The 20,970-nt window shown below is 46.4% G+C and overlaps 1 protein-coding gene across 12 annotated transcripts in view; it reads left to right on the top strand.

The window, feature by feature from the left end:
* The window catches only part of CACNA1G (calcium voltage-gated channel subunit alpha1 G), a 1,457,373-nt gene that overhangs the window by 1,371,845 nt on the left and 64,558 nt on the right, over window positions 1-20,970 (top strand). For 7 of the 12 annotated variants that reach the window (XM_069654906.1, XM_069654897.1, XM_069654896.1 and 4 more), the window contains 4 exons: window positions 6,496-6,574; window positions 6,665-6,786; window positions 13,870-14,211; window positions 18,564-18,704. In XM_069654906.1, the coding sequence (XP_069511007.1) occupies window positions 6,496-6,574; window positions 6,665-6,786; window positions 13,870-14,211; window positions 18,564-18,704 (684 nt within the window). The remainder of the gene's footprint in view (window positions 1-6,495; window positions 6,575-6,664; window positions 6,787-13,869; window positions 14,212-18,563; window positions 18,705-20,970) is intronic. The other 5 variants (XM_069654903.1, XM_069654905.1, XM_069654907.1 and 2 more) reach the window with 2 other exon arrangements.

Consider the following 20,970-nt stretch of genomic DNA (forward strand, 5'->3'; position numbering starts at 1 on the left):
ACCGTTTGCATTACCTACTTAGTAAAAAAGTTTGGCCCTTTTTTAACAGGCATATTTGATGAACATAAAGATCTGTGGTAATTCTTATTTCCCAAAATGCAAACATGCAAGGGACCCGCATTGGTGCTGCTTTTCCTCTTACGTTTCTTCATAGACATATTTTGAAAAAGTACAAATGCGATGAACCACACTCGAACCAGAACCTTGTTTTGGAAAATAATTCAAATGCTTATTCTAGGTTTTGATAATGTGCTTTCTTCAGTAAGATGAGCGTAACATTCTCATTATGACGGCAGCATCTAATGGAAGTGATAAAATGATGATTGCAAACATTGCAAAAGTACCAGTTTATGATGTTAGTGTAATTAAATACAATTTGTTTTTTTAATCAGTTCTTTTTCAAAGAACACAAACTAGTTTTTCTCTCAAAATGGCTTTCCTTCTCAGAAAAGGACCTCCTCAAATGAAAACCAAGACATAATTCTTCTGTGAGCACCAACGCAATGTTTACTTTTGCATACTAGCCATTGATTTGTTGGTAGTGCTGCTGAATCTTCTCCTTTGTTACAGTCTGCACAAACAGTAACACGTAACAGAAACACAGACAATAAATAGCTGCTGACCCTTAGCCCTGCTCCTCTGGTCCCTTAGAAGGTCTGTCAGAAGCCCAATGTACCCACCGAGCCAATGTGCATTCCCTGCAGCTCCCCCCATATGGACAATTACCAGGCAAGTCCCCACCTTGGGGGATGCCTCGGTTGCTGTTGCTGTCATTCTACTTTTAAACGCACCATCTCCCTCGAGATATCTGTTCCTTTTCTCTGCTTGCTGCTGCGCTGCTGTAAACAACGGCTGCGCTGGCTTTAGCAAATGACCATCTGAAAACACGACTCTCATCGACAGAGATAGGCTACAAAACAGACAAAAAGACGCAGAGAAAGTAAGAGAGAGCACTAGCTCAGTGCATGAATGCTGATTACAGGCAGTTTATAGTATAGTTGAATGTCATTCACTTAAGAGTACTGTAGACCAAAAGGGCGACCACGCTTAGCCAAGCAGGCAGGCAGATATTTATATTTAAAAGTTATTTTTCTGGAGACAAAGTTTAACATGACAATGGGCCTCATTATGAGTTTGCCGGTCCGGAAACAATGGTACCGGCAAGCTTGCTGGTACCGTTGATTCTGCGAGCAGGTGCCTTTCAGCCCGCCAGGACTGACCTGGCAGGTGGACCAGCACCCGCTCGCAGACCTTGACAGATGCATCGGCACCATTCATGAATGGTGCCGCTGCATCGGTCCTCCCCATTACCATTGAGTCCAATGAGACTCGAATGGAAATGGGGAGTAATATTTTCCGCCGCCCGGGAATGGGCAATTAGCGGTCCGCTGGGGCTGTAATGCCGCGGTAATTGCCCAATCCCGGGTACCGTAAAATTCATGACTCCGCCAGAGCCGTAATGAGGACCAATGTGCTTAACCGTGCTAACTATGCGTGCTTAACTGGGGTAATTTGAAACTGGTGTGGCAGTGTAACAATAGGTATTCCAATGCTTAGTTGAAATGCATTTGTCTATCAGTCACTAATCAGTCACTAATACTGACTTTGAAAGCTGCGAGCTTTGCCACTGAATGGCACTTTTGATTTCAATGCTTAGTTCTACTTGCCCCCAATTACTTCCTCCGCTGTCCAAAGCTTCTCTTGGTGTATAGCGCCATCTATTGGAAAAAAGTGTATATTGCATTTGAAATTCTTGAACCTCTGATTTCTAAATTTGAAATTACTTTTTCCAAAGTGTAAACCTTCTATTCCTCCAGATGTGAACAAATGCTTGGTGACCCGCAATCAGCCTTCTTAGTAGGATCAACACATTTACATAGTTCCCTGAACGCAAAGTGTTGTTTGTCATTCGAATCAGCAGGTGGCCAGCAGCCGTGAAAGAGTGTTATTCTATCAATATTGCTGCTTTTTGGAAATCAGACTGCGCAACAGAAATTCCGCATTTGCAGCTTCATGCATGGCTGAGAGTGGACAGTTTGTATCTGTTAGAGTCCTGTAGAGTTTGGACACAAGGGCGCTCGAAATCCCGTTCACTGACATCACTAATAGCACTTTGCTCTGAGCTTTGGAACAATGGGAGCTGCATCTCGTTGAATGGGGCTGTTTGGAGATGCCCTTCGCGTTGACGCCGATTCCCAAATGTGTTTCCATCTTTCGCGCGCCAACTGCTCATGTATGTCTTTTAGGCAGTTCATGTGCTCTGCATTCTGGCACTATGTGGGTCATCACGAGGTTGCCGGTAAGTCACCGGTAGTACCTCGGCTTACCGTTTCCACCGCCCGATATCCCGCTATTACTAGAACATTATGGGCAGCAGAGTAACGGCAAATTCCCATTCCCATGGAGCCCCATAGGACTTCATGGGATGGGAACCACTGAAGCACCGCCACTGTTGTGAACGGTGCCGGTGCTTCCGTGAATTATCTGCTGTTAGGGGCCTGAACAACCGGCAGGTCAGGTCTGCCGGCAGTCCACTGCCCCTACCAGCAGACCCGGAGTATGCAGGTCCTGAAAAAAGGGCCAGTACGCGTTGTTACCAGCACTTTTTTCCAGACCGGCATATTCATAATGAAGCCCAATTCCTGATTGACCCAGTTGCGAAGTTAGGCTGCGCTCCCTTCCCTGGCATCTACTTGTGTCCTCCTGGTGCAGGCCTTGATTGGTGGAACGCTTCAGGCACACGTCTTTTCAGTACTGTCATCCCTGCCGTGCACTGAGTGGAAGCGTTTCTATTTGATCTTACAGGGTGCCGATGTAAAACAGCATTTCATGGAACGGTTAAAGGCCGGTGGTGTGCAACCCGGCACCAGCACCCCAATGGGTGCAAAAATGGGAGCCTTCTGACAGCAGCATGGGTCCTGAGTTTGAGGGCGAAGTTGGCACCACCTAGATTATTAAATAGTACAATACAACGTATTGAGTGTAAGGGTGCTGATCAGTAACCACAATACACACAGAGGAAAACTAATACGGCATCATGGCTGAGGAACTCGCGTGTCCTGCCATCCAGCCACCTGCGTTTTGGGGGACAAATATCTACCTAATTTCTAAGCTAAGGTCTTGAGCTTGCCGCCTGGCCCTTCCACTGTGGGTTGCTGCAGCACTACCCAAACTAGGTGTCTGCTTAGTGTGCTGTCTTGCAGGAGGTGCCAAACATCCGTATTTTTTTTCCACTGTCATCATAATTTACAAAAAAAAGAAGTAAACCAATGTGAGGTAACGTGGCTGAATGATGCCATCCCTGAAATCACAGCGCTCAATGGCCTAGCAGCCAGTCACTAACCTGCCAGTGAAAGCAGAGCTATTTCCTACTGTCACCTGGTTGTGGGCTGCTCGCGTCTTGAACTTGTACAAAAAAACTAAAATCATAGATGCTTGGGAATGTTTGGTAAAAGTTTGTTTCGAACCAGGTGACTCACTAAGGGCAGATGAGAGCCATGGAGGCAGAGCGCGGGGCGACCCAAGCAGGCGCATCATGACTAGGAGCTGGAGGGGGAGGGGTGCGAGCATTGGTCCAATGCAATGAGGAGGGCATTGGAAATCTCGCAATAGGGCACCATTTTCTGTGCTTGCAGCACATTTCCTCTTAAACATTTTCATTAACGTGAAAACCGTGATAGATAAAACTTTCAAAGCAATGCTGGAGTACTGACCCCATGATTGATTTGTTGCAGCATTTCCTCTCAATGTGAAGTATACTTCCTCACACTTTTTTGTAAGTGCTGCCTGCTGGGCATACTTGCAAATGCAATCTTTCTGCATTTGGCAATGACCACATCCGCTTTCAGACATGAGCATGTTCGCAAGGGGATACATGTCTGTGTCTAAGTGTGTCTGTGTGTGTTTGTGTGAGTGTATGTAGGTGTTTGTAGGCCTACTAACAGCTGCACTTACTGCCCCACCTTCCTCACCTGGCCTTTGCACTTCCACACCCACACTCCTACGTCAGCTTCTGTTACGAGCTGCTGATTGCGGGAGGGGGCCTCTGAAATCAGAGGACTCCCTATGAATGGACGTCGGCAAGCTGCATGGAGTAAGTGCCCTTGCTGTGAGGTTTCTTTGCAAATCAAACTTCTTTGAGCAGGAAGCTTTTACCGGTTACGTCCTGCTGCGTGCGTGTGTATTTGGTTGTGAGGGAAGCATGCAGTGACCCGGCACATGCTGCACCTGTTTGCGAGGAAAGCTTCCACTGCCTCTGCTGGTGGTCCACCTAATGGATTTTGAGGGAAGCTTTCAAAAGCCCTGCCCCTAATGTGCCTGTTTGAGGAAAGATTGCACTGGCCCTGCCAATGCTGTGCACGTGCCTGTACTATTTGTGAGGGATGTCTGTTCTGGTCCTGCCAATGCTGTGCACGTGCCTGTACTATTTGTGAGGGATGTCTGTGCTGGTCCTGCCAATGCTGTGCACGTGCCTGTACTATTTGAATGGGATGTCTGTCCTGGTCCTGCCCATGCAGTAACTTTGTATGTAATATTTGCGCGGAAATCTCATACTTTGAGAAAGTTACAGTGCTGCCACCTATGCACTGACCAAGCTGGCTGTGAGGGAAGTGAGTTCCGGAGTTTTTTTGGCTATTAGTGAAAAATATGATCTTCCCAGCCTTTTCCTGCTGCAGCTGGGAACTAGTATGTAGAGAGGCATATGTACACGTCATCCCTTGTGCTCGCCCCCTCGCCTCCGTCATACTGGAAGAACAGCAAGAGAGCACTGTCCGTGATAACAGGTATCGTCCCAATACTGCATCGAATATATGAGAGACGTTATGCACTCAGAGTGGTGGAAGGATGTCTGAATACACCACTGAAGATAGAATAAAATCAGACCAGATTAAAGTGACATCATAAAGAGAAGACACTAGGACACACTGAACCCGATATAAGAATAATTAAAGAATGAAGATGTAACTGAAGCGATAAGAAAAACATGTATGCAAATGTGACAAATCGTATACACTTAGAAGATAAGTAAGAAGAGAATCAGCAAATGTGTATATATACAGAAACGCAAGGTAGATGACACATATCGAAGCTTGCTGCAGGAGAAAATATATCATGATGAAAGTGGCCATGATCGAAAGATGGACATCGACTCTGTATAAATAATAAGCAAGAAGCCTTCCAGGGAAAGACCAGAACTGCAGAGCTGACAGGCACTGGAAAAACAGTTTTGTGCAAAGAACACAGAATGTCTGTTGGCTTGGGATCAAGGATGCCACATCAAGAGGCAACTGCAAGGCACAAGGGGAGTCAAAGAGGATAAGCTACATATGCATGACATATTTCTCTTAGATTAAGTAAAGGAAAAAAACATTTGCAAGTACCAAGTATTGAACAATTACAGCTGCAGAAAGTACATGCAAGACAGAGCAACCAAGTCTCCAGAGGCCAAAATGAGTAATAGCACTCAGCTTAATTGAATTGAATAGCATTAAATGAAAGGTCGACATGGACAACATCGTGGTCTCCTCACACGTGGTGCAAGCCTCGAAAACAAGGCATATTCATTAAGCTACAAATTAAGATAGCAATGTAGCTACACTCCCTAAAAAAATCCCAAGGAAGAGAACAGTCAGCAAGGTCAACTACAGAGAAGAAGCCTTGGCTTATGGCCTAACTCATGAAAGATGGTATGCTAATTGACCAAGTGGGTAGGGGTCTGATGTTGTTCCCCGCACCTGGATTTTGTTTTTGCTCATGTGCTGCTAACGAGCTGAACATTCAAGGTTGGGAGAGAACGCCAACCAGTTATGAGGGTCTATGTAGCAGTGTACCATACATTGATACAGAAACCAATCTGTTGTTGTTATTCTACTATTAATCTGTATTATGCATAGTAAGAGATAGTTCAAGTTGTGCCTACCAGATTGGGAGCAGCCAATTATGTTACTAACATCTAAATAAAGTATAGGTATATATATGTCCCCAATCCCTCCTTTCCATAGGTTTTTACTGTTTGCCACGTATGATGACGTTATAGCCGATGTACATCGAGATATAAAGCCTTGGAAACACTCTGGATGGGATGACCCTTATAACTAGAGGCACAGCAGGGCAGATATTTAGGGGGATTGGCCAGCGGGTAGGAATGGAATATCCCAAGTTACTGTTGCTCAGGATGTCCCATGTACATCTGAATTGACCCTCTGTGAGGGTACCGTAGACATTTACAGGTAGAACATTACATTGAATGTCCGCTGAACACCAGTATATTTTAGGGTGCTACAATGCTATTCAGCCACAGAAAGGTTGCGTGTGATGGTGAGAGGAAGCACGTCTCTCGGAATCCAAGGGTAGCCTCACCACATACATACACTCCCAAATGATGAAACAGCTGCTCTTGAAAATAACTAAATGCAAACGAGTTATTCGGAGCCACTAGCACCTCCGTGATATGGGTTTGACATGAACTAATGCAGTGTTTTCCTCTTTTTGCAGGTGGGGAACCTGGGGCTCCTTTTCATGCTTTTGTTTTTCATATTTGCGGCGTTGGGTGTGGAGCTTTTTGGTGACCTCGGTAAGTGTTCTTCACAACACCTCACATCAACTATAGAAAGACTCCGGGTGATGTTTGAGCTCTGATAAATCTGCTTTTTCATCCAAACAGAATGTGATGACACCCATCCATGTGAAGGATTAGGCCGCCATGCAACCTTTCGCAACTTTGGAATGGCATTCTTAACTCTTTTCCGGGTGTCGACGGGAGACAACTGGAATGGGATCATGAAGGTAAGGGTTGGCTTGATGAGAAAATACCAGGTACAGGAAACTTGCATGTGAATACTATTTAATTGAAATGTGTGACGTACGTTGTATGTGCCTTATTAAAGAAATGGATAACATCGTGTCCAATTGATAACAATAGAGTTCGAAATCTTGCCTTCTTGTCTTAAAATATTGTTTGCAGGGTTAACAACATTCTGGCCTAGGAGAGGAACATTGCTCTCAACAGACGAGACTGCGCCGGAGGAATGTGTGCGCAGTGTTGTTAGTGAACGCGTAGAGCTGACTATGGGCAAGGGTGGTAGGAAGACCTCTACTGGGTGGAATCAATGAGGGCTGACAGACAGGGGAATTCTGCAACTCCAGCTGGACAGAAAGACAGTAAGAAATCCGGCCACTTTCTCCGCTGAAAATCAGCAGAAATAATCAGTTTCAGACTAGGCTGGTTGCTGAAGCTGTGCTTTGATTGGGGAGGTTCTATTCACTGAGAGATATTTCGACACACACACACACGTGGGAATGATAGCAATTACACAAGCTGCCTCTGCTCTATCAGCAATGTATTAGTTTGGAGAGCAGGGTGGTATCTATGCAAAAAGGACGAGCATACTCGTCCTTGGCACTTAATGGGTTAAATGATGCTGTAGCATTTGGAAGCATTAAGTTCTTTGGCTTGATTTTTCGCCCCTGCTCTGCTTGTATCCAATTCCTATTGGCTATTGAAGCTTTAGTTCATCTTCTTCCAAGGACAATGCTACAAGTCTACAGCATCCATTCCTCATGGTCTTACTTGGCCCAGAGCTGGGAGATATGAGCTGTGCACACTGACGTCGTATTCCTCATTGTCTGACTCCTCCAAGATGTGTGTCTGTGACATTATTCCTCATTGTCTGACCTTCTGAGGCCACATCCCATGTTCTGATTCAGCAGAAAGGAACTGTGTGGGGTGGAGTTAGTCGTCATTGTTTGACATAGGCCAGGGCCATCGGAAGGGGGTGGCGTGCATGTAAAGTAAGTCCTCATTCTTTGGCACGGCCCACCCTAACCTCATGGCCTGAGTTAAGCGAAAAGAGCTTTGTATCTATTTGTGTAACATCAGCTGGAGGGACCTGCCAATGCCGCTGCTTTCCTCCTTGTGAGACAATGCACTTTAAGAAAGGAAACCTTGTGCATGCTAGAACATGGCTCCTGTTGTCCTGAGCAGGTTACCTGAACAGGAGGCTCTGACATGGCAGGTGAGGTGTTTCTTTTCTGGGATGTGGTGGTGATCTATCAAGCAGTTGCTTTCAACCGCCTAGAAAGACGACCATACACAGGATTGAACTGTTCTGTCCTCTTCTTTATTCATGGGACAATGTGATCATCACTTAATGATTTATCCTCCATGACGAGGAGAGAGCAGGCTGTGCAGTAAGGAAGCCGGGAGCAAAGCCTCCGTGCTCCTGGCTCTTTCCTCTTCTCGCATCGTCCTGGCACACTCTCGTGGATCACCCTGCCTAGCTCCACTCACTCTCGCTCCGCAGTGACGTTGCACGTCATCCACAGACCGAGAGATGCGCCGCGGCGTGCCACACAACTCCCTTTGATATCAACAATGAATACAATTCATAGTCAACTATGTTCTTCTTTGTGATCATCGCTGTTTGTTTACTTGATCTCCTTCTGTCCTTATTCTCTCACCAATCATTTCTTCTCCATCTTCTTCACTTCTTTCTGACAACTCTTCAGTTGGGCTTCGCTGCTCTTGCTCCCTGGGTAGACGTGCATTCTCTTCTTGTGACCTGCTATGTTGTGTTTGACTTGCTCTTTCGGCAGTGATACCGTTTTCTTGGTTTCTTTGTCTCTTGTCATTTCTTCATTGGATTAACGCCACCTTTTCTATATTCCACTTTTTACTGCCTTCTTTGGTCACTATATAATCATCACCAGTTTTTTTTTCCACTCTTATTGGCTGACTGTATTTAGAAAGCATTTTTTCTTTGTTCTTCTGATTCAACCTTATCTTTACTACGTCACCAGGGATTATCTCAGGAGCTGTTGGTGCCTTCCTGGCTTCCTAACTCTTTCTGTTGTGCATGTTTGCTTATGGCTCTGTACCTGATTTCTTGGTATAGACCATGGATCTCTGATGTTCGGTAGCCACTTTGACATTAGTCTGTTATTCGTGTTTCTCCCGCCCATGATCGCAAAAGGGGAAACACCTGTGAGGTTGTTGGGAGTGGAACTGTGAGCTGCTACCACCTCAAGGGCAGTTTTCTTTCCATCCATGACTGAAGCAGCTGCCAGTTGCAAGCTTTCCTTACTAAGTCTGTCGGCCCTTTTGAACTTGCTTGATAGGCTGTGGATGATAATACGCTGGTTTACGCTGTGGTATGTTGTTAATCTTAGGGAAATAGTTCCGTTTCATGAGAAACGAGTTGAACGCTGTTGTCCGTGGTCAGTTCAGAAGGGCATCCCTCTCTCATGAAGAGTTCAGACAGGAAACTAACGGTCATCCTGGTGGATATGGCATGAACACATTTCAGTGCAATCCACTTAGACATGTAGTCGACTGCCACAATGCCATACTTACATTCTACGTCCATCCTGTCCAATGCCCCGATGAAATTGCGGCCCAAATCCTTCCATTCTGGTCTGAAATGTCAATATTTCTCAGGAGAGCCTGTCTCGTGTGCAGTCCCTTGTAACAGTCTGCACAAGCATGGCAGTTAAATAATGCGTGTTTGACAATGACCCTGGGATGCATATCTCTGGGTGGGATGAATTGATCTTCTCTCATCACATAGTTGCCTTGAACATGTATTGGATCTGCAACTTTCCAGTACGGTTAAAGCGAGTCTTGCAAGCTTCTCTAATCTGGCCATCTAAAGGTTGAATGTGTTGTAAATTGCGGATATCCGAGTCTTCCTGGTCATGGTACATCCATGTACCTTCATCAATGGCGGAGTCTCCACACTCCTGTAGGTGATGGATTGATGTGAGAATACATGAATCAGTCAAGAAATCAATCACTCTTTTCCGGAGGGTGCAGGAAAGCGTGACGAACAGCCAGCGTGCTTATTCTTCTAACCTGGAATGTGACACACCTGAACAGAGCATTCGGTTCTATGTCATTTATTTGATTTGTGTAGGTCACCTAACCAAAAGACCAATTCTTTTCACAAAAATAGAAAAAATGACATTTCTTCGTACCCCCACCCACCCCCCTCCACCCGCACCCTCTCTTGCCCCATTTGCTCTGTGCGGTCACAGAGCAGTCTTTCTAAATTGTTTTTTTTTAATTTCCTTTTTAAAAAAAGGTCATTTTACCTAATACCGAATATTCCTGCAATTTGGCTGCTAAATGAGCCAGCCTAACTGTGATGAGACTAAAGGTCCTGCCCCACAGATAGTAGTGGAAATGCTACGCACCCCATGCATAGGCGAGCATTTCTCTCACTGCGACTGAGCCATTTGATACAGCCGTTAGTGCTTTTGAAGAATATACAACAATGCTTTCCTCTTGACACTTCTGTTGCCTTTTGAGTAGCCCCTATGCCATAAACACTGGCATCGACAGTAATACTTGTCTCCAGAATGGCTTTATGCACAGTGTTTTCACAATATCATTCTTGATGCGATTGAACAAACACTGGCAGTCATTCATCCAAAGGAAAGGTACTCCCTTCTTCAAAAGATTTATCATTCGCTCAGTTTTACTCGAAAAGTTCTTTGCGTTTTTGGCGTAATATTCGGAATGGCCCATAAATGACTTGAGCCGATCCTGATCTTCAGGCATGGGTGCTTCTCTAATCACTCATACCAGGTCCTCTTTTAGAGAGCTGCCCTCATTTGATATGTTGTACCCTCGGTATTCTACCATGTGGACGCCGACACACCATTTGTCTTTACGCTGTCGGACTCCCTCCTTGCTTAGTCTGGATAGTACGTCCTGCCGTGTTTGATTGTGGTTATGAAGCGCATCACCAAATACCAGCACATCATCCTGAAAGTACGCTACCTTTTCGACATCCTTCAGTACGTTATCTATTGGGCGTTGAAAGACAGATGCTGCTGAAGATAAAATAAACAGCAGTGAGTACACGGGTATACTCCAAGAAGCGTGATGAATGCCGTCAGTTCTTTTGACTTTTTTGTGAAGGGAAACTTGGTGATACGCATTTCTCATATCCAGCTTTGAAAACAACTTTATGTCTCCTATGCTATGCACCAGAATGCCCATCGCGTAGGGGAACATCAATTGTCTGCTAGCAACAAAGAGGTGCTACCCATAAGATTGCACGGGGGCATGGGACGGCCACTCTTCCCCACTAGCTCCGCCTCCGGTGCTCTCGCTGAGCCCACTTGGGAGCCGCGACCGTTGGGATGGGGTGATTTAGGTTATTCATTGTTGTCCAGGTTATGTGCCCCCAGAGGCATTGCTTGTAGGATGTTATGTTATACTAAGTAAAAGGGGCTGCCGTAAAAAGACATACCGCATTAGTGTTTCTTTGTCTCTCAACAAGGGTTGACATTTTTGTAATCCCCTGCTAGTAATGGCACATAATAACCTTCAGGTAGAGTGGCCTTTGGAAGTGAACCCCCTTATATGTTTAGGGTGTTGGCAAGTAGTAGTCAGGATCATCAACTGGGTCCATCCATGGGACGTGTTCAGCACCCTGTACCCTATGCTGGAGGGGATTCTGGGAAGTAGCCGCCTCGCGTCTGCGCCCTATGCTGGTTGCCTACCATGCCTGGCTCTCGCATCGTCTCTGGGGAGGGAGATGGATATCATGTGTTGCCCCGTCCTGGCAGTTGGCAAAGGCCAGCCAGGCGAGAGGAGAAAGTACAGCTGGGCTGCAGTGATGCATCTGAATGATAAATTACAGGCCACGAGAGTGGTGTTCCCCTTGTCAGTACTGTGTGGAAGCTTAGCTGCGGGTCCAGGGGGATTATAGGCGAGTACTGCATATCACTCAGCAGTAGGGTGGCCAACTTTTTTAGATGCTTTTGCGGGACACAAGGCGCTGATGATGTCACAGCGTCCACGTATGGCCCGCCCCTTTCGGTGGTGGGGGGGGGAATTGAATGCAATCAGACTTTTATTTACACATTTAACTGCCACTTGCCAGTCACTGTCATTCCGATTCGCGGAAAAAGTATGTATATGACCCCCCTCCCCAGTCGGAGCGCGTATGGGGTCATATTCATACATTTCCCACGAATCAGAATAACAGTGGCTGGCAAGTGGAAGCTAATCTGTAACACAGGGATGGCTGCACAGCAATTAGCTGTGACCTGTGTGCCCTGCAGCGGTGGCCCCAGAATGCCTAATTGTGACTCCGGACTTGCTCTGTTCGAGCACAAATTGTGCTGAACAGAGCATGTCGGGATAACCCGCATCCCGCAGTGCCACTCGGCAAACTGCGGGACAGAGTACCCAATCACGGGTAAATCCCGCAAAATACTGGACAGTTGGCCACCCTACTCAGCAGTGTCCAATGGACTGAACGGCACTGAACTAAACATGGAACATTGAGGGCCAAGGGAGTGAGGGTGGCTGCCTGACAGAAAGTTCTGAGAGATGCGGTGTAAGCATGGACAAGTCAAGCCACATGCGAAGAAAAATGTCTGTGCACATTGCAACAGCAAGACAATGCAAGCTAAAAAGAGCAGGTCGCCAGTGGGCTGACATATGACAACTGCCTGGGGGAGCATAGTCCTCGATGAAACACTGCGGGCTCTATCGGCTGCTATTGTGATGGAGGTGAGGCTTGCACAGCCCTTTCAAGAGTTGCACGGGAGTGCAAGATGGCGGCCGTGAAAAACACTGACAAAGCAATCAAATGTGGGCGGGGCAGAGAGATAGAGAGAGAAAGAGAGAGAGAGAGAGCCCATCCAGGATATTACAAAGGGCCTATGCAGAGTGAAGAAGACTTCTGAGCTTTTCTCAACTAGAAACCGCCATTTTAAGCAAACATGAACACATTGGCCAGCCCTGAGAAAGAACTGAAACTCACATATTCAGATTCAATCGAGGTTTGTCAGAATGAAGCTGAACATTCTTGTGAGAAGCAGAAAGAAATGAAAGTCTCTGCTTGACACAGTCATACATTAGAGTCCTTTTACTAAAGAGCAAAACTTGGATTAGCACAGCAACATGCTCATAAAGGAAAAGGGGGTGAGTGAAATGCGGTATTACTGCATAATATAATATCACAACGCCATTTACCATTTATTTATTTATTTGTTGCTGCCCGTTTTCTTTGGTAAAGTACATTTTATTTCGTTAATCTTTGAAGTGTATGCCGGTAGCGGATTGTATTTGCTTTGCGTTACAAAAGTATAACTGCTGAGTTTGCAATTTAGACATGCGGTATCATTATATCAAATGTCGCATTGTCTTATCGACATTTGTCTTATCGTGTTTTAAAGTGGTGCTCATGTAACTGCTTCTGCTTGCATAATAACTCTCACAACATGGGAGGGGTTTTGAAAGAATGAATTAATACATTGTGCTATTTCAAAGACTTAAGCATCTCAAAGGGCTTAGTCAAGTACTGGCAAGTGCCATCCGACATCTCAAGTTGACCCACGTGTAGTGTTTATTTTTCATTTTGGTACTTGTAGCTGTGTCTTTGTTGTTGACCATGCAGGACTGCAGGCTCCACACTACCTTTAGAAAATGCAGCCTTGGATTAAGCATTCAGTCCTAACATGGGACTGCCCAGAACCTCTGTAGAGTTCTTTGTACAATAAAAGTCATGGCGCGATCATTTGCGATTGCTAATAGCAGCGCATTAGCTTGAACCTGGAATATTGCTATCAGAAAGGATACCGTTTCATTGCTATAGTTTGACCACCCTGAGTACTTGGAACCGAATTGTTTTGTTTGTCGGCCAAGCAGTCAGGTATATCTTGAACCGAATGTGCATGTGTTGATATTCTGAGCATGAGGTTATTAAGGACATGTGTTGATATTCTGAGCATGAGGTTACTAAGGACATGTGTTGATATTCTGAGCATGAGGTTATTAAGGACATATGTTGATATTCTGAGCCATGTCATTTCCACGTCTCATTGTGCTTGATCTTTCTCCTCCAACCCTAGGATACTTTGCGAGACTGTGTCGAGGAGTCCACTTGTTACAACACAGTCATCTCTCCGCTCTACTTTGTCTCCTTTGTGCTGACAGCACAGTTTGTGTTGGTGAATGTGGTGATTGCGGTGCTGATGAAGCACCTTGAGGAAAGCAACAAGGAGGCCAAGGAAGAGGCCGAGCTGGAGGCCGAGCTGGAGCTAGAGATGCAAACTCTGAACGCACCGCCACCAATCTCTGAGCCTTTCCCGTGGACGGGAGGAGATGTGCCGGAGAGAGTGGAGAGCCCGGAAGGACACGCAAATCCAGTGCCGGTCAAGATTGATTCCCAGCTCTCCCTGGTGAACCCAATGGTAAGAGTTGCAGAGCAAGTCCACCTCATGGCTCATTATCCAATCCTTCCTTCCTTTCCCTTTCCTCTCTTAGAATGTGATGGGCTTTCAGGAGGATTGCTGTGTACATGTAACTATGTATTTACAATCAATTAGGAAGGATTAAAGGATGTAAACAGTAGCTTAGACTTTCAATTCTTCCTATGAAAATTCTAAAACAAAAAAGTTAAAAGGATAGTTTTGGGGCAAGAACAAAGGAAATTCTAGGTTTAAAAAAAAAAATCAGTAGCAATTGATTGAGGTTTTGTGCGTCAAATCAATAATTTTGCACAGGTAACCAATTTCAGGAGCCTGCACAGGACCTGAAAATATTGATATCCTACAGTAATAGAATACGTGAGCAATTCGGCCTGTAATGCACTATAGGCTAGTTCACTGCAATAGAACCTTCCAATCAGGCACTCTAGCTCGTGATGTGCTTTTCTGTGTGGACAATGAATGCAAGCAGCACTCCTGACCAGGAGAGGTTGCAGGGTTTTCTGTAGCCTTTCCTTTTATCGTTTACATATATTGGGGAAAGAAGCTATCGTGGGGAGGGTTGCCTGAATGCCAGTGTACTATCTTATGTGCCCTGGCATAGGTTGCATAGAGGAGGCCATTTCTTGGAGGTGTGCATCGTCCCACACAGCGTCGAGGTACAGATTAGAGTTATTTCAGCAGCAAGTAGTGGGCAGGTAAATGGCTGGGTAAGAATACGATTAATACACCACCCACGCGCGATAAGGCATCATCCTCCGCTGTGGGTCCCAGAGCTAACTATGTCGGCCACTTTCAGCGTTGAAAAGCAAAGGGAGAACTTGAGATGAAGCCCCTGGTGTCTGCGTAGGCAGTGCAGGTAATGTCAAGGAGCTGAGATAAGTTCTGCACTGTCCATGTCTTGCACAGCTCGAGATTTGCTTTGCAGCAGCTATTTGCATTCTTCGCAGGGAGGCCCAGGAAGGGTGCATTTCAATAAAAAAGTATCCCTAGATAAGAACCAAGGTGGGCCTTGGGCCACAGAGTTTCCATAGCATGCTGGCCAATTGAGGCTACTTGGATTCTGAGGGTTAGGATTAATAGAGGGGCTGCTCCATGCTGAAAGCCATCCCTCCCATCTTCCTGAGCAGTTGCTTCAGCAACCTCGCGACTTCTGAGCAGTGTCACGGGTCAAGAGTTCGCCAGATTACTTGAGACCCAAATTGGGTCCAAACAAAAAGGGCTTTTTAAGTTTAAAGCACTGGGGTTGGTGGAAGGATGAGAGGAAAACAAGGACACACTCTGTGTAAGAGTTCAAGGTTTACGGAGAAAAAAAACAGATGAGAAGGGGTATTGGAGGGAACAAATCCTGACCTACAGTAGGATTGAGTTCTTAGGTCCAAGTGCCCCAGTCTACAATAGTTGGTTGTACAAAGCCACTCTCGGTTCTTTAAGGGACCCGAATTTAAAACCTGCTACAGGCATGCGTTGATCTTCCTGTGCTTTGGTTGTTTGGTGCCCGTATGAAAATTGGTTTCTTCCCCGTCAACCTTGGTTAATTTTTCACAACTAAAGGTTGAAGGTTGGATGGTTTTGAATTAATCCAAACCTCTAGCATGCCTGCCAATCCATTACGGAAGGGGAAAGACCATATTCAAATAAGGCTTAGATCCACCCCATAAAGGGTAGTCCAGCCGGAGCTGCTACCCCACACAAGTTTCAGCCTCATTGAGCATCTTCAGTGAGGTGTAACTTTGGTATTCAGGCATAGCAGGCCCAGCACCCACGACTGAGCATACCCTTTTCAAGTGAATTTTTCAGACTACCGTCATTGATTTCACCGGCCAGTCAGCGGCAGTTTCAGCACAAGGAATTCAGCGAGTTTTATTGAATCAAATTATCAGTGAGGCCCTAGCCTGGATTCCCAACACGTATGCCTTGATTGTTTCCCTTGGTATCTTGTCAATGCCACCAGAATTTGGTCTAGCATGGCTAGCAAATGACTTTCTTTCGTTCTTCCTCTTTTCTTCTCTTGTGATCTTTAGGCATTTGACCTTACTAGTCAGTCAGTCAAGCCTAGCAAGGCTTTACGCTGCCCTAACCCTTGCACCATGGCCACAGCCCAGCTCAGCGCCCACCTGTCTCAACACATGCCCCTCAGCAGCGCCTTCAGCCATTGGCCCTCTGGAAATGGCCAGAGCTGATTTTCACCCGGCCATTCACTTCCTCTGCCTCTCTGACCCATCTCCAACTCGAACCTCGGCCTGCCTCGAATGACCTCCTCCTTCCTCGCTCCTCGTCTCTCCTCCAACTCCTCCTGTTTCAACGCTTCTTCATTCACCTCTGTTCGTTCTCCAACTCTATCCTCTTCCCTGGTATTTCCTCCTTCCATATGAACATGCTCTGTCGTCTTCATGATAATTCCTCCTTTGTCCTCCTATCTGGTCTTGGCCTCTCTATTCTCCATCCTTTCGATGATCCTTCCTCCTTCCTCTTTCTTCCTCATAGCTCATAACACACGTCCTTGTTGCCAGACTTTCTCCAGACTCCAGCACTGTGAACCAGCCACGCTTTTATATCAGGGCTCACTAACAGATTGAGTCAATGATGGTCTCACTGTGGACACTTGGACCTTGTTGGAAGTAGACACATATGGATGGATGATGGCACTCTCTTGCCCAGGTTTGCCTAATGATTGTTGCGTTGTTCGTAGCTGCCACACAGCTCTGCTGATTGAAGCAGCTTGGGATCAGGTTGCCGTGTCAACTGTTTACTGTGTGTGTCGCTCGACTGCTCTATTCAGCTGGCTTCTTGACCCACATCTACTTGTGCTTTTCTTGGGGTCCCATACAATCGCCTGATATCTTTATTCTAATGTTTTGTGCTACACTTGAGATTTGGCCTTGCAGATTGCGATCGCTGTCTGTGTTCTATTTGTCTGATTAACATAGTCTAACAGTAACTGGGAGGATATAGCTGGACCAAATGATTGGGATAGGAATTTGTGAGAGGCCCTGCGGATCCTCATGTGATGCTTCTGGGGTGAGCATCACTGAAAAGGCAGCTCTTCCCGACCCCTGGGGTCCCTCTCACCCCAGTTTCCAGCCTCACCATTGTGACTTAGGAAGTACTTTCCTGTGCTTTTTTTGGCCAATCCACCTTGAATACCATAGGCTGGTTCTCTATGTAAATTCTGATTTACGCTTAGCAGATCCAAGGCAAACATATTCCGAGATTCTTCCATTCCTGCTGACTCGCCCGGAGTCTATTCCGCCCAAACGTTAGATCAATGTTTGTTTGTTTGTTTGTTAATTTATAGGGCGCCAGAAAACCCTTGGGTAGCTGGGCGCACAGAATAACAAGAATGCTTAGCACTTGGTTACAGGTTGCAGCTATACTTACATTATATACATTCATTACATGATAGGTAGCATCTTATCTGCAGTAAATACATTATACATATGAGAGTAGAGGGGTACGATGTCATCAGGTCACAATGCACAGGGTCATAAGTTTCAGGAGTCATTGCGTTGAAGCCAGGTGCGGTTATGGTGCCTGAAGCTGTTGTAGGGCTGATCCCTTCTTAGTTCAACTGGTAGGGCGTTCCAGTGCTGAGCTGCTTGCACAGGGAAGCTATTGCCTCCTGTTTTTGTTAGTCGGAATCTGGGGGTTTGGAGGCAGAAGGAGTTGGCTGTTCTGGTTACTCCAACATTTGCAACCTTGAAGGCAGTGTCTCATGGTCAACAATGCGAATGTCAGAGGGCAAATCCACAGTGGCAAAAGGGGCATTTTGCAAATCAAGTGTGAAACTCGTTTGAATAGTAGAACAGTTGACTACAATTGAGGTCAGTGAGTGGAGGAAAGGTGATCGCATGCCGGGGTACAGTGTCATATGGTGTCTGTTTCTCCGAATACTGCAGGGTTGGGGGCGATGAGGACACTGTTCACATGGCATTTACTGTGTCCCCGCTGCTGCCGGCGGCCACTGCTGGATTCACTTCCGAATGGAGAACTGAAAATAATCCCTTTATCTAGGGAAGCCATTTTTTGTTGTAAGTGATAGTAAATGCAGTCTAAAGATTGGGGTGGGGGGAGCGTTGGGTACCCCTAGAGATAATCCCAGTGTTTGAGGGCACTGCGGATGTCTCTGGCATGCCAACACCGTCGTACAGTCCTATGCCTGAATTCTGATCGTGCTGTTCCTAGCTTCTCCTCTTTCCTCCTCCTTGGTCTGGTCATCTCCATATTCCCCCGTGTGCCTGATCTTCCAGGAACCCGACTGCTCTTCCAATCTTTTCACTGCCTTCTCTCTTTCTCGCCCGCTTCACCGCTCTGCATGCGCTGCACCGCCCTGGCAGGAAAGGCACTTGTTTGATACCATATCACTGCTGATCCAGGGATCTCTGGAGGGGGAAATGAAGCTGATGGACAACCTGTCGGGCTCCGTGTGCCATCACTACGCTCTCCCTCTGTCGGAGAAGTGCAGCTTGGAGAAGCAGGTTATGACCATTTATGTATTCAACAATATCACTGCCAGCTTTCTCTTCCTCAGTGTGTCATGTTGCCTTGCGTGTGATATGTTTTAATGGAATATAGTTTAACAATCCTACGGCCACATGCCTGCATGCACGGTAGAGCTGTGTCTCGGATGTACACTTGTATGTGACTTGAGCACTGACAAGCTTCTGTTTTTTCATTGTGAATAAGTTATAATTTGCAAAATATAGCATCTTTGTACTTATTGTTATGGAGAAATAATGTTAGCACCTCGGAATACATGTGTTGCATATGTTGAAGGATATTCTATGTGCTGTTGGATGATGGTGCATGCAAGATACCCGGACCCTTTTCCCCCCAGCCCCATCTGCCTTTGCTCCGAGCGGTGATGGTGGTATGAGCCCGCCCGCAGTGCGGTGGACAAAACGCTGCCACTCCCTGTTTGGCCCGCTAATTGAACTCTCTGTGACTATAGATTACAAGAAAACAGGCCCCGGGCGAAATGGCCACAAAATAGCAATTTTATGAGAACATTTCAGTGAAATTTGAGGTCGAGATCTATAGTTTAATGCATTCATTTTGTACTTTTCAGTGCCTTGGCGCTGTTCAGTGTTCCAACTAGTCTCTCGATAGTCCATGCAATGACAGCTACTGCGGGTTAGGCCTTTCATGAAGACAGCACACTCTGAAATGGCTTGGGGGGTGGGCTCCCCTAAGCTTTTTGTGGCATGTTCACTGTCCCACTGGGGTAAAGGGTCATGGTCCTGTGGTGGATACTCCTCTGCTCGCGTCCTGTGGTAAGGAGTAGCACTCCACCTGAGAATTGCCAGACATCAGGCTGCTTTAAGGAACTGCATGTGGTACTTAGCACCGAGAATGTGGTTCTGGAAGCTCTCTCTGAGGAGGGCCAGTGATAAGTAATACGATATTCAGCTTCTGCCTCAGATTCTAGCTGGCAGAAGTCCATAACTTGCTTGTGAAATGGTTCACCGTCACCTTATTGTGTGTCCTGCTGGAGCCTGTCAGGGGAGCCCCGTGCTCCTTCTGCCATCCTCTCTGTCGTGTGCCCTCGCGGTCCCAAGTTTGCCCTGTGTTTTTTTCTGTGCATTGTTCATGACTGTTCACCTCCCGTCCCACGCAGACCCCGGCATGCGCCCAGATCCAGGCTGCTCTGACCACTGAAAAAAAAGTTACAATAAAGAAGCTGCATAATCTGTGTTTACAGTGCACTGGTGAAATACCTTCAGTTTGGGGAGATTTTACAAAGCAGAAGGGGAAACTGGGGAAGGCACCCAGTTGGGAGCTCCCCACTTTGCCCACGCGTCCTAATGGGAGGTTCCACTCTTCAGTCTAGTTAGCTCTGTGTTGACAGCAGCATTATTTGAATGTGTGTATCTGCAGATGAGCTCATGTCTGGCCATGTGAATTGGTGGGAGTGGATCTGATGATGGGCTCATATGAGCCCGCCTCTGACGAAGCCTGTTTGCCTCTGACCTCAGACGTCATCGGAGGACAAAAGCTGGTCAGCCACCAGATAGTTCTTCAGGGTGCCAGGTGAAAAGGGATGACAGATTTACGGTGCATGAGTAATATAGCTGTACATTTCCCTCCTGGTGCCGCCACATATTCTCCACAGCACGAGCCGCCTTCACACTCCCCCAGAAATCTGCGGCCTCCACTCTACTTTTGATGAGAGTGTAGAGAGTCTTGGAGTGCAATGGGCGGCCGACCTTGGCCCAAACTGTTGGACAGCAGAGCCAAATAAGGACGGTTTCTTTAAGCGGTGACACTCAGTTAGTTCTTCCTTCCTTTCATAATTGCAGACTCTCACCGATTGGTGGAGAGATCTCTAAGTAATTAAAAATAGTATTATGCAAATTCCTTTTATGTTGGCTTGCCAGCCTTTGAAATCTAATGAATACAAGGTGTTCAAAAGGCTGTGGTCCAAATGGTGTCTGGACTCATGAAAAGAGCCGCCATCGCCCCACTCTATCTCTTCACTTCTGCCTGTTCACCGATGTGTGACCTTTAAGATCCTGTGATTGGTGTGTAAATGCCTAGCATCACCTTGTTTGGCAGACAAAATGTATCTTTATCGCACACCCCCAGATGGTTGCGGTCCCTGGGGCATTGTCCATTAGCAGTCCCACACCCCAAAGCCTAAGCAAGAGGTCCGAAAATGTTTGAGATACAGCCACAGGTGAAGCCGATTAGAGAAATCAGTCTCTGCTCTGGAAATGTCTTCCTCCTCCACCTACTACCCATCAA

This window comes from Ambystoma mexicanum, chromosome 3q (genome assembly GCF_040938575.1).
Source record: "Ambystoma mexicanum isolate Mex_15411 chromosome 3q, UKY_AmexF1_1, whole genome shotgun sequence".
In the NCBI taxonomy this organism is placed as follows: domain Eukaryota; kingdom Metazoa; phylum Chordata; class Amphibia; order Caudata; family Ambystomatidae; genus Ambystoma; species Ambystoma mexicanum.